The 14,759-nt window shown below is 40.5% G+C and overlaps 1 protein-coding gene across 2 annotated transcripts; it reads right to left on the reverse strand.

Annotated features, from left to right (window-relative positions):
• Window positions 1-286: 286 nt before the first annotated feature.
• LOC116616596 lies at window positions 287-12,156 on the reverse strand. 2 transcript variants are annotated; one of them, XM_048719623.1, is made up of 7 exons: window positions 12,047-12,156; window positions 11,901-11,943; window positions 10,603-10,721; window positions 10,103-10,141; window positions 9,538-9,585; window positions 8,872-8,901; window positions 287-476 (listed from the first exon to the last, which is right to left on the reverse strand). In XM_048719623.1, the coding sequence occupies exons 1-7, from the start codon at window positions 12,072-12,074 to the stop codon at window positions 352-354; spliced, it is 432 nt and encodes a 143-aa protein (XP_048575580.1). In that variant the 5' UTR covers window positions 12,075-12,156; the 3' UTR covers window positions 287-351. The 2 variants fall into 2 exon arrangements, with proteins under 2 accessions (XP_048575580.1, XP_032234470.2); XM_032378579.2 differs by lacking the exon at window positions 287-476 and having other exon boundaries at window positions 7,635-8,901.
• Window positions 12,157-14,759: the final 2,603 nt, after the last annotated feature.

Genomic DNA, 14,759 nt, shown 5'->3' on the forward strand with positions numbered 1-14,759 from the left:
CTGTCAACCTCCTGACCTACATGAACCTGAAGAGAGGCTTGTTTGTTTTTTGGTTTTATATATAATGCGTGAGTGCAGGCGTTCATATAACAGTGAATGAATGTATAGTAAACCGCCACTTCTGATACTCCCCCTAAGGAATACCAGTTAGTTGCATTTTATACCCTATGAGATAGCAGAATAAGAAAAATCCTTCAACACCCCCTAAGGGATATGGGATATGGGTTGGTTGAAATTTATTCCCTAAAAGATGTGATGATACCCCCCGTCTACTTTTCTGAAGAGCCCCCCCCCCCCCCCCCCCCGGAGTTCACACTACTCTTGGCATTTCCTAGATAAATGTCTTTCATTCTATGACTTCAGTTGCTGATTTGGAGTTGGTTGTGTGCCTTGGTAGCTACCTACACCCTGCATCAGGTTAGGGTGGTAGTGGGACGATTGTTGATAGAAAGTCTTGTTTAGGTCAGCAAAAAAACCATCAACATCAAAAGTGATTATTGTAATGTAGTTATCTGTTAGAGTTGAGACACAAAGAAGAGATGGATATAAGTGGTTATCTCACGAGTGACTATTGTAATGTAGATATCTGCTAAAGTTGAGGCACAAAGAGGAGTTGGGTATAAGCGGTTATCTCATGAATGACTTTCTTTTATCTGAATACCATATATTCTGTCTCAGGATTCCTTGACATGTGAACCTTTCTCGCATCTGAATCCCGTATTTTCCACCTCTGTCTCAGGATTCCTTGACATGTGAACCTTTCTCACATCTCAATCCCGTATTTCCACCTCTCTCTCAGTATTCACTGACATGTGGACCTTTCTTACATCTAAATCCCGTATTTTCCATCTCTCTGTCTCAGGATTCCTTGACGTGAACCTTTCTCGCATTTCAATCCCGTATATCAAACGCTGTCTCAGAATTCCTTGACAATGTGAACCTTTCTCCCATCTGAATCCCGTATATCCACCTCTGTCTCAGGATTCCTTTACATGTGAACCTTTCCCCCCAGGTGAAGAGCCTAAAGGAGCGTCTGGATGAGGAGATTCAGCGGCACACGGAAGACGTGCGGGAGTACAAGGCGCGGCTGCTGGATGGGGGACGGAGAGGGTCTGCTTCCTCTTCCGCCGGCGCCAGCGAGTATTTCCGCAAACAGATCAGTGATCTAAGGGCGGAGAATAGACGGCTAAAGACCGAGCTTGAAGCAAAAGACAGACAGACTCCACTTGTGGATACGACGAAAGCAGGTGAGTCATACACTGATAGGTTTAGGCAAACCCGCGAAGTAAAGGTAAATAGATAAATTTGGAATTCCTGTTACCCTCCTTGCGCTTAAAATACTGAATAAGTAGGAAGTTGAAAAAACGTGATCAAGCCGCAGGCATAAATATGACGGAAGCCAATATAACTCATGTCTGAAAACCGAAAATGTGGATTTTTGTGGAGTGAGGAAAACCGGAGAGTACGGAAAAAAATCCTCGGTAAAAAAGCGATGACCAACAGACTCATCTCTTATCGGAACCCAGAATATAGTTGTGAGAGGCACAGACACTACACAGAGCTACGCCTGTCAACATTACCCCTCAGGATGTCTTTATTATTACGTTCTGAAGGGGTAAAACGGGAAATGCGGTGGCCTTATTTTGAGGACATAAACCGGGGCTTAGGGTACCGGCAATAGATTTTTAGTTACCACGACCGAGAAGTGGAGCGGGATTTGCGTAGACCAGATTTTCAGACTCCCCTTTATTGAACTGAAATGTAGGGAGTTGGACAAATTACACTCGTTGACTTTAAAGTTACTATTAATAAACTCTTCATTACCTATATGCTTTATACGTTGGTTAATTTTCAGTCGGCCCATTATCCTCTACCTCGGAAACTCGTCGCAGACAGTCGGATTCTGACTCCGTACTCAGCCGACGGCTCGACCACACGAAGCCTCCTTTGAGGAAAACGACTTCAAACGACTCGAAACCGACGGAACCCGATAGCTCCCGACGTACCTATCGTGCCGCCAGTATGGACGCTTCCACGACCGCGGGTTCAACTGGCAAAGGATTAAGGGATAGATGGTCAGCGGATAAAACCAAGTCTCTTACACGTCAGTCATCCAAGGTAAGCCGACCCGACAAAGTGCAATTTTTGGTTAACAAGATTTGCTTCCAACCCAGACTTGGCAAAAAAATGAGAAAATTACGCTGTGCAAAAACTCTGTCCACAAAAAGTACAATTTTTCGCAGCCGCGTATTTCTCGATTGTTCGTAATCATCAATTAGGCATTCATATTTTTTGTTTAAATTAAGAATGTTCTCAGTTTTCTGTTGTGTATATAAAGGAGGGTATAGGACTTCCTGAAATTTGCTCCCTTAGTTGCGTTGGAGACAGTATGTTGTGAGTGTCTATTTCTTTGTTGTCCATTTAAGTTGAGTAGACTGCCACGTTTGCAATCTTTGCATCATGACCTATTTTATGGCAATACTACAACTAGAAAGCGAACTTGTTTGGCTTGGTTGCCAAATATATATTTTCCACTTTCAAACTCGATCGTTGTATATTTTTTCGAATTATTGGGGTTCGCAACAGGTTGTTAGAATGATCACTCGCTATACAAAAATGCCATATGCTGGTGTAGCAGTTTATGAAGCTTTCTTCGCTGTGCTGAGGCTGGGTCCCACATGGCTTGTATCTCGCATAAGTTGTATCACAAATGGATTGCGTAGAGCACACACATACTTACGCACGCCCCGATCACATTCTTTTCCCAGACTGAAGTGAAGTCAGTAGCGGCTCGTGTTGCCATGTTCCAGACCACACGTACGTAACCGCCTTAGTCCGACCGGTCGATTTGAACAGTGAGTTTGAACATCGCTATATCAGCACTTGGAGTCTTGTGCACGTGATAGGAGTGATATTGCACAAGTTATTACCATTTGGGCAGCAATCTTGCACCATAATTGCAACAAGGACTTGAATATAAAAAGGGTGTCAGTCAGGCTGTGATGTACTTGTATCAGATGGATTGCGTGACATTGTTTAACATCACGCACATCGCCTAACACTTCAAGTTCTGCTGTTGAGACCAGTTGTGTTGTCACCATATCATTTTGATTGCATGATGTTCGCTGTTGGTCAGCTGAGGAGTGGCAGTTATTTTGTCACTGATTACATCATAAAGTTAGGTTTATGATTGTATCATAATGTTGCACAAACTAATCAGAGATGACTAATCAGTCCACACACAATATCTGTGGACACTTCATTGTCCGATTACGTCATCATATTTTGTCCCGAGTTGCATCATCAAGCTATACTGGCAATGTCACCATCTAACAACACTGACTTCACCGCCTTTTGTTGCTGATTGCATCACTTTACATGGATCACTGCATCATAGTCCATCTCTCTTTACTTCATGTGTTGCCAAAGATTGCCTCCTATTTCTCTTTGGTTCTGGCAACCAATACAGCTTATCGGCCAAGCCCATAGTGGATTCACTTCATGGCGCCATTTTGCTACATGTGTAACCAGTTAACCCGTGCCAGTTGCAGTATACTTGTATTAGTTCAATAGCCTCTCGATGTCCTTGTCAAGGTTCTGATATCTGTCCCAAATGATTTCACTGGACCAGCCATACTCAACTAATGGATGGTTTCATACACAGTCTAAGTAATCCTTTATGACAACTATTTCTGATGATGTTAGTGTCTTCAACATAATGCTTATGGAATGTGCTCAGTCTTTGGCCTACATTTTAATGCCTTTCACCACCAAAGATGTATAGGTGTTTCTTGCAGCACTACTAATTAATCCACCTGTAGCTGGACCAGTATGATCACTAAGTTGTGTTTTGTTAGGTCCAAAGCCACTGAGAACTGACACAAGTCAACCAAGATTATGAACTTACAGACGAGGTAAGTATGTTGCCGTTGACACTGTGGGTTACAGCACATGGATTCTCAAGTGCATCCTTTTTAAAACTGATGTATAGATACATACATTTTATGTAAATTTGGATTGAATCTAGTATCTCCAAAGAAGATTGTTTTGTCTGTGGTGCATCAATCCAATGTGGTGAAATCTGCTGATACTTTCTACATGACCCCGTGATTAACATTACGTATAGAGAATCTAGTTGGTTTACTCTACAGTAAACATACAAACTGTTCAGTTTTCCAAGCATCTCCTTTTGCTTTATGTGTGATGTACATTCTAAAAAATATTATATTTATAGATATACATGCTAAATATTATATTTATAGAGAAGCGGATTTTATTCTTGACAGTTGTTTTAAAGTGTTCTTTAAATAAGCTGTTGTATTCTCGAATGTAAACTATGACAAAAGAGTGGCTGGTCAATGATCTTTAATGTACCCTTTGGTTTCCCTATAGATTTCATCTGAAGTTGAGTGGGCCTGATCCTGATTCTTGAATGCAGTACTGTTCCCTCAGCAGTCATAGCAGAAGAAAACACAAGTGGAATAAAGTTTGACATGCTGGTCATTCGACGTGAAATTTGTTTATTCAGGTGATGATTCTGGTATCATCACAGAGAAAGGATTTCATTGGTACTGCATATGCGGTGAAATACATGTTCCATGGTGTGTTACTTAAAAATATTTGACATGGCACACAACAATGAATACATATGACATTATTGGTTGAGAAAAAAGACAATGGTGCATCAAAAAGACATGGTTACTGTTGTCCTAGTTGGCATGCCATGAAAAATTGGATTTGGTATAGGTATTGAAGAGCACATTGAGACATTGGTGGTTGCCACAGGATATTGCCAGCACATCCAGTCATTGTCCAGGAACCAACATAAAAACATTTAGGTAGCAGCTTTGCAGATCACTGGGATTGCCATGCATGGCTTGCTTGCGTAGTTGTGTGACATTCTGGAACTGTGTCAAAATGCTGATGGTTGTATAGCAAGAATGGTTGTGCTATGACCATAAATATATGTTTCTCGCACATTTTAGCTTGTATCATTATATTATAATGATATAAAAACATGGTGACACACATTTGGTCTCCCAAAAGATCGCCCCTCTACTGATTGACTTACTGTGCCATGAGTAAAGATTAATTATTAACTTAAAATCTTCACATCTCTGTCTATTAATATTTATATCAATGTTACATAATTTTGGGGATAATTTGTAATCAAATTGCCAAAAGAAATTGTTGCAAATTTAAAACACTAATTAAGCCACTTTTCACTCATATATTCCCTGAACTTTCCTGCATATAACTTGGATGGAAAGCCTGTATCTTATAAACCACAAGCTATCCTTGTTTTGGTACATGTACATTGCCATATTTTTGTAAATTCCCTGAAGTTATTTTTGTAGATGTAAAGTTGTGTATAGCTATTAATATAAACCATGAAAGCTTAATAATATACTTTAAGCTACATTTCCATTATAAAAAAATAAAAGAAGAAAACCTTGATGGAATTGCCTTCTGATAAATGAATGTATAGTAAACCGCCACTTCTGATACTGAGGTGACATAGGTTGTAACACATTCTAAGGAGACATGCCACAACTACGAGTTCTAGATAACCTTTCCTACATTGATTATTGATGTGAAAGATCCTAATTCCTTTGTTAATCCAGGAACACTAAGAAATAGATATAACATTATATCTGTCAACCTCCTGGAAATAGATATAACATTATATCTGTGAACCTCCTAGAAATACATATAACATTATATCTGTCAACCTCCTGGAAATAGATATAACATTATATCTGTCAACCTCCTGACCTACATGAACCTGAAGAGAGGCTTGTTTGTTTTTTGGTTTTATATATAATGCGTGAGTGCAGGCGTTCATATAACAGTGAATGAATGTATAGTAAACCGCCACTTCTGATACTGAGGTGACGTAGGTTGTAACACATGCTAAGGTTGTTTCATCTACAAGCCTGTTTCGTGGTTGCCCACTCATCAGGAGATTTATTAAGAATATAATACTACCATCACTTATATACTATCTATGTATAAAATTAACATAAAAATAGGGCGCGAAATTTGAATGGCTGTTATGACGAAATTGAATAGTTCAGCTGTTGCATAACAAGGCTTTGTTCCTGTGGCGGAACGAAGACACTAGCTTGTTACGCTTGTTTAAAATTGATAGCTTGGGTTGGCGGATAATGATAAGTTTTTCTTTGAGGCAGAGATTACATCTTTTGCTAGAGCTGTTGTAGGCGGAGTGAGATGACAGGATTTTCCATGAAATAAAGTGTTCTATGTCGTTGTCTTTAAGGTTCCATATGTACTTGCTTAGTTCGGTCGAGTTTCTGTGTTTAGCGTGTCGGAATGTGGCGGTGTGATTTCTATATCTTGTCTTGAGTTCGTTCTCGGTTAGTCCTACGTAGGTTTCGGAGGTGTTGTTGTCCTTTCTTGTTACGGTAGCTTGGTAGATAACAGATGATTAGACGCAGTTTCCGTCAAGGGGGCACGCGTTCTTTTGTCTGCAGATGCATGTTTTGTTATTGGCGGTGGCGAGGGAGGTGGGAGCGTCTTCGGTTGTTATTGATGCGATTATGCGTTTGTTGTGGCTGTCAATTATCTGCTTGGTGTTGCTCATGCAGCTATAACTGATTTTGATTGTGTTCCGGTTGAAGATTTTTCTGAGTTTGTGGTCTTTAGGGAAGTGCTCAGAAAAATCTTCAACCGGAGTATCTTGCTCATAGTGTATTTTGAGGGCCCAAAGACTTTTGGTCTATTACCAGGATATCTGGTACAAAGTAGAACATTAATAATTAATGTTTTTAGACCAGGGTAGCACTCTACTTTGTATCAAATCTCCTGGTAATAGACCAAAAGTCTTTGGGCCCCCTTGTGCATGAGTAGCTTCACAAAGTTTTTTGTTTTGTTTGGTCTAAAAAAAAGTAGAATGAATCATTGATAAAAACAGGGTAGAATACATAGATTTCATCTGGAATGGTTCTTCAATGATCAGCAAGCTTAAAGGAGGAGCGTCACACCTTCTCTAGCCGACGGAAACGGATAGCCCGGATCGATCTCTGAGAAGGGGGAAAAGTGCCGTTGATAAATCTTCAAAATTCTCTCTGTTTTACTGCCCATCCGAAAGCTAAATCCAAGTTTCTGTTACGAACAATGTTTTTTCTTATTAGCTAGCGTTTTATTTTCAAGGATAATCGTTTTCTGCTTAAAAAAATCAGTGAGATGAACTTTGGAGTCGTTTGTGAGGTTTAGCAAGCGAGCAGAGGTCCAGCGATCACTATTGGATGTCAAATCAGGCACAAATTTGGATCGAAGCGAGTACTCAGTATCTTTATTAGAAGGGTAATCGGGTTACCGTGACGCTCTCCTTTAATAGAATATTCAGCTCATTAAAATAATTAGACTACAGAAAAACGCAATGCATCTTGGGCCAAGTGGGCAAAGATTTGATTGTGAGAAGTGGCAGGAATCAGGAATAAATTTTGTTTTTTTGAATGTGTGTTTTCCTGAATCAATTTATAATAAAAATACATTATTGAATTGGGTTTTAGTGATATCCGGAATAAGCAATGTCTCACCAAGTGGAATCATTCTCTGCCTCGCCTGACTCCTTTTGTCTTGAAATTTACTATACTGGATAACACCAAAACCTCATCCAATAATTGTTTAATGTCAGCATTTTTACAATGGCAAAGCCTTAAAAGATTGTTTTTCTCCTTTGATCCAAAAGAAAACCTTTACCACAAAACAGAGGACAATATTTTGCGATCTATTAAGATGAGTTCATTTGAATAAATGTTTTTCTCTACAATCGTTACAGGCAAGAGATAATTTCTACCATGACTGGGCAACATTTTCAATTGAATATGCAAATACTCTAATTAAAATAAATAAAATGCCTTGGTATAAAATAAAGCTTTGGTGTTTGCATTTGTTATAGTTTGTTCAAATAAGTGTTTTAGTCCTCTTTTCAGTAAAGCAAATGTGTTGGTTTAGTGAGCAGAAAATAGAAAAATAAGGTTTTCTCTACAAGCTTCTGAAAAAAATTAATTGCCACATTGATTGGCACCATCCACTTTGCTATTGTTTACATTTGAAAATACACCAGTCTACTTTCAATCAAACTTCAAAATAACCACCCCCAATTCAAGTCTGATACTTGAGCAACAATGTTTGATTAAAAGCATCTTAGTTAATTGCTAAAATTAGCTGATGGGAATGGATGCTTTTTGACGGGGTAAAATGGTGGCATGCCTGACCTTTAAGTAATAAATGATATCAAAGGGGGCAATAGTCCTCCTCCGTCTTCCCATTGAGTTCACCCCGGGGGGGGGGGGGGGGGGGGGGGGGGGGGGGCTCATAAAAACAGACGGAGTGATCGTCTGAAAAACCAATTTTTGCCCTAAGGGATAGCACTTTGGGTGTGGTCAACAGAAATTCTTACCCCTAAGAGATAGCAAATTGGGTGTGGTAGAAGGAATTGTTAACCCTGAGAGATAGCAAATTGGGTGTAAATAAAAGAATCAGGAAAAAAATAAAATACCCCCTAAGGAATAGCAGTTAGTTTGCATTTTATACCCTAAGAGATAGCAGAATAAGAAAAATCCTTCAACACCCCCTAAGGGATATGGGATATGGGTTGGTTGAAATTTATTCCCTAAAAGATGTGATGATCACCCCCGTCTACTTTTCTTCCCCCCCCCCCCCCCCCCCCCCGGATATCACACTACTCTTGGCATTTCCTAGATAAATGTCTTTCATTCTATGACTTCAGTTGCTGATTTGGAGTTGGTTGTGTGCCTTGGTAGCTACCTACACCCTGCATCAGGTTAGGGTGGTAGTGGGACGATTGTTGATAGAAAGTCTTGTTTAGGTCAGCAAAAAAACCATCAACATCAAAAGTAGAATAAGGTCCCTCTGGAAAAAGATTTTAAAAAGTTGGAGTTCAGATGCCATTTATATTTGAGAGGTTTTCAGTAAGTTTAGAAGTGCTAGGCTTGGCATTGGCAATGAAACCTAAGCATTGTACACCAATATAAAAGGTGTAATATTCCAAATAGCACATGAAAAAATAGGCTCCTAGGAGTTGCCACTCTCTGTCTTATGATACACTAGTTAATTTCGTATTCTCGTATGACCAAATTTAATGGCCGTCTCAACAGCACTAGCATACAGACCATGTGATTTTCATCTGGCGATTGATATTCATTCGTATAAGAGCATAAAAGTTGCCTAGTGTGTCGTAGGCTATAGCAGTGACTGCTATGCCATGTCTAAGTTTTTGGCATGTTTTGAAGCATGTTTATTCTTTTTTTTTTCACGATTGTGTCACTGGTTAGACAGTAATAACTGGTTGAATCTGCATTTTTATTTAACATTAGGGGTTTCATTATGCCCCAGCGGCCGGCGGAGTGGCCAGCTATTTTCCATTGAGCGCCGGTTACTTTTTTTAAACAGTCAACTTAAAAAAAATAATAACCTCCACCCCCTACTTATCAATCTCAACCGCCTACTTTGAAAGTTAATGAAAGGCCTTAACATATTAAGCTTTACCTTGGTTTCCAGGATTGAACTCTTTGAGTGTGAATATAGTTACTTTTCCTGAAATATAAAAAAGACCTAGCTTCACAAGTGAAAGAAAAGATTGAAAAACATTGATAACTATTCCCTAGTAAAATACCCTACAGAGTAGAAGACTGAAAACACAATGCTTAAAGCCCCAATTTGTTTATCCAAACCTTTTTTTTAGGTGGAAAATTCATTGATCATTAATGGCATACAAAAATCAACTTTATGTGGATTGCTATGCTTTCAGCTGGCCCAGGACAGTGCCAATGGATACTAGAGAGTGGTAATATCCAAGGTAATACAACCTGATCACCTCATATCTACTCCAGGTGCAAAATTTCAAGAAAGAATGGATTGTTTTCATTTGTTCTCACGCATCATTTTCTTTGTAATCATGGGATTACAAACTTACAGTATACCATGGCAAAATGCCTGCAGTTTTTGTGACTTCAACTAATAATCCCTTGTTCTGCATGGGAATTTAATCACTAAATTCCCTGTGTGCCATAGCTATCAGTAGGCAGTATAATATAACAAACAGACTTTATACCTGGATTTTCATTGAGATCTCTTTCCACAGAATGCCACACTAAAAACACAAAATAGGTATATTAATGATAATAATAATTTATTAAAAATAATAACAATAATAATAGCAATAGTAATGAAATAATAACAACTATTGTGTAATCACACTCAATACGTTACAATTACAAAATGTCCAGTAAGGGTAACAAGTACCAGAGAAAGTAAATGCTGATTTAGAAAGCATGATTATTGTATGCCACTAGTCTCCCTGGTAGCCATTCTGGACTCATTATGCTAGATGGCTATTACCATCTTTTCAGATTCATTGCTTTCTTGTAAACCACCTTTCAGTGACCAACCTCTACGAAGCAGCCACTCTGCATGGTCCCAGACATGGCTGCTTAAAATATGTACCACTGTATACGCAGGCGCTACACATGGGGGTGCACAGGGTGCACGCACCCCCCCCCCCCCCCCTGGGTGGCCAAAAAGTGGTTCATACAGCTTTAGTAGAATACTTACAATCCCCCAAAAACCTGGTGTACTGGTCAAGTTCAGAGGGATGACCAGCTTCTCGCCGCCGTGCAGACCTTGGGCTGCCATTTATAGTGGGAGAGCCAGGTGAGCCAGATCTTGGCGAGCTATGGATAGAGAAATTCTAGTGAGTCGATTAGCAATAGTCTTATAAGGTATGTTGGCAGCTACAGTGACAGTATTTAGAGGGTAACTTCCTTATTGAGGTAGTTATATACAAACAGCTATTTAACCCATTGACTCCTGGCTATTTTTGAGCTGAATGGAGAGAAAACAGACTCAAAACAGATACCTCCCCCTATTCTGAGTTTTATACAGCCCGTCAAAGTCAAACACAGCTGCACCTAGGTAGCAGTATCCTAGCTTTCCAACAGTGCTTTGCGGTCCCCACTTTTAATCCCTCGTAATTGTGCTGAAGCGAGCACACCTTGATGGTTGCTTGTATTTTTTCATCAAAAATACAGCTGTGAGAATATTAGTAGAGTGTTTTGGGATACCATAAAGTCTATTGGGGCATAATTGAGTGCTTTGCTTATGGATATTTGCAAGCAAAGGTGGATTCATAGTGATTTTTTCCTGTTTGGCTTTGCCTGGATGAGAAAATAATTTTCTAATGAATCATCACAGCTCTCCTAATTGCTGTCTTTTCTGAAACCAAATTGATTTGTTTTGATTTGTTTGGCTTCGGGGTGAAAAGACTTATAAAAAACCATCAGACTTTGGGGAGAGGAGTGTTGACTGGCCCTTCCCTCGTGAATTTTTCCCTGGATCTCCCAGAAGGCTATGCAATCCGTGATGGCATCCAAGTTGTTTTACAAGCCTTCAAGGAGTGGACATTGTGTTTTGAGGCCATGGAAATGAACCTGGAGGATCAGAATAAAGGTATCTATTTGTGTCTTGAGCTATGTTTGCTGATCTCTCTCCCTTGTGTGGTATTTTGAGTGTTTTATTGAGAGGGGTGATTCTGCTTTTCTTTCCTTGTTCGATTAGAAATTTGTCAAAGAACCTGTGCTATTATTTGGCTTAAGAGTAGTTGCCAACACCTTGTTTGGATGTATATCTTCTAGACCATTTATCCCTGATGCCTAAGTATCTTCATCTTGTTGTGTTTATTTTGCATTTACGATTTTTTTGGGTTGATACAGGCCGGTTGAGGGGTCAATGTGTTAAATACAAAAGAAAAACGCTCATCCAGCAATACCTAGTAAGTTCTTCATTACTTTTAAGCGCATTTGATCGTGGAAATTAGTTTTAGATCTCTGTCGAGAGAAGAACAATACACCTACCCCCAGGCCTGATCGCGACGACCGTAATCCGATCCTCTTCCTCCTATAAAATACAATTTTACAAACGTTTATTAGCAAATTGATTGAGTGCAATATTAGCGAGAACAAGTCCTTCTCGGTCATACAAATCACTTATTTATTTTCACCTTTCCGCCTATGTGGCTGCATCGCCATTTTGTTTTCACCAAGTCACTTGTAGGTAATATCTGATTGGCTAGACAATAGGTCTATACCGCTGGTTTTCAGACTGTAGACGCTTCTTAAAGTCTTAAGTCTTAAAGAGTAGTAGGGTTTTGGCGCAGCTGGCGCAACTTTTTGATCTCCCCAAATTTCATTCCAAAATGGCGCAAAAGTCTCCGCACACCTCCGCCAAGCCTCGCGACCTGCGCATGCGCGAGTTTGCCAGAGATCTCTTGCACGACCAAGCCCACCTGTCAATCACTTTGTCACGTGATAGCCACGCCCACCTGTCAATCACTTTGTAAAAAACCTGTCAATCACTTTGTCACGTGATAGCCACGCCCACCTGTCAATCACTTTGTAAAAAACCTGTCAATCACTTTGTCACGTGACGGCCACGCCCACCTGTCAATCACTTTGTAAAAAACCTGTCAATCACTTTGTCACGTGATAGCCAAGCCCACCTGTCAATCACTTTGTCACGTGATAGCCAAGCCCACCTGTCAATCACTTTGTCACGTGTCGCACCTAGGGGGAGCTCGAGGGGGCTAGCCTCTCAGCTTCACATCTAAAAAAGCTTTTGAAAAGTGGTTTAAAGACATGGCTGGTTTGATAGAAATGGAGAACCTGAAGGTGAAAGATCTGAAAGCCCTCGCTAAGGAGCGGGGTATCCCAAGATATTACTGGATGCGGAGAGACGAGCTCGTCGGGGCGCTGACCAGCACGTCACCACCACCACCACCCCGACGGGTTCCTTTACCCAAACTTGTCAAAGGGCTGCCACGACCACCCCGCATTACCCCGTCCAACACGTCGGAGAGTATTCTCGACGGCCCGATACCTGAGATTAATGTCCCTATTCTAAAACCCTCCCAACCCCCACGGAGTTCCCGCGTCCAATCACTCAAGCATTTTGCAAACAGGGCGGCCAACTCGATCAAGAGCGAGTTAGACAAGTTTGCGGATTGGATACTATCTTATGTCCCTGAGCCCATCAAAAAGACCGCCAAAGAGGCTGCAGATAAACGGGTCAAACGTCTGAAGGAGAGGATTAAGCGTCTACACGAGGAGGTGGAAGATCGCTTCACACCCAAGGAACAACAGACGGCGTTGAAGGGGTATCTTAAAACCCACGGAATAGCCGGGCAGAGAGGTTACGACCCCAAGACATTCATCGTCAGAATCAAACCGAAAGTCTTAGAGCTCATCAGTCAACAAAAAAAGCCTATCAAAGTGAAGTTTATCTTTACTTGCGGGTTTATAAAAGAGGATCCGGCTACAGCTCAGATCGAAGAAGAACTGGGATATTTTCATACAGAAAAGCCCGAGATTGTGACAGAGTCGACTGATCTCTCTGATTTGTTCGATACGATGACAAATTATTTACTCGGATTAGTTGAGCTGTTCCAGAAGCAAGGCTCCGGATGGCAGTTTGACCAAGTGGAATACTTTGACATCAACATAGATCCCTTTGAACCGCTTTCTGGGTCTTCCTATATTCCGCTGCCGCCGAAACTAGCGTCTAAGAAGGCGATCATCAATGTTAAGAACGAGAATGATCACGAATGTTTCAAGTGGGCAGTAACCTCTGCTGTGTATCCTAGGGAGAAAGATCCTCAAAGGTTCAGTAAACAAATGATAGAGAACTCTGAGAAATTCGACTGGTCAGGGATAGAGTTCCCCGTCTCACTAAAACAGATTGACAAGTTCGAGAAACAGAACCAGTATACGGTTAATGTGTTTGGATACGAAACCAAAATATATCCATTGAGAATCAGTGAGAAGGATCCAGATAATGCAATCAACTTACTTCTCATCTCGGATGATGAGACGAATCATTACTGCTGGATAAAGAATATGATGAGATTAGTATCTACTCAAATTGATGAGTTTCATCATACTCGTTTTTTATGCTGTAGATGTCTGAACTCGTTTCGGTGCAAACAATCATTAGAAAAACATTCTGAATGCTGCGGCAATCATGAAGCGGTTGGAATAGAGATGCCTAAGATAGATAAGGATGGAAATCTACCCCACATTAAATTCAAAAACTACAACAGAAAAATGCGTGTCCCCTTTGTTGTCTATGCCGACTTTGAGAGCTTCACAGAGAATATAGACACATGCTCCCCAGATGGGAGTAAAAGCTTCACTAAGCAATACCAGAAGCACAAACCGTCTGGTTTCTGCTATCTCATCAAGTGTTTCGACGGAGATATATCCCCACCCGAGCTTGTACGATACACAGCTGAATCTCCAGACGAAGATATCCCACAGCTTTTCGTAGAGTCTTTGGAGTCAGACATTAAGAAAATTTACGATAAGTTCAGGTTCCCTAAGAAGGTGAAAATGACTCCGAAGGACAAAATCGCCTATAACGACGCCACTCACTGCCACATCTGTGAGGGTGAATTAGGGGAAGACAAGGTTTTGGACCATTGCCACCTTACAGGGAAGTACAGAGGTGCTGCTCACAACGCATGCAACTTAGATCACAAAATTCCAAAGTTCTTTCCTGTTATCTTTCACAATCTGTCTGGGTACGACAGCCATCTATTTATCAAGAACCTTGGTACATCGGAAGGTAAAATAAACTGTATACCTAATAACGAGGAAAAGTATATTTCTTTCACAAAACAGATTGTAGTCGACAGTTTCACGAACAAGGAGGGCAACAAG

This window comes from Nematostella vectensis, chromosome 12 (genome assembly GCF_932526225.1).
Source record: "Nematostella vectensis chromosome 12, jaNemVect1.1, whole genome shotgun sequence".
Taxonomy (NCBI): domain Eukaryota; kingdom Metazoa; phylum Cnidaria; class Anthozoa; order Actiniaria; family Edwardsiidae; genus Nematostella; species Nematostella vectensis.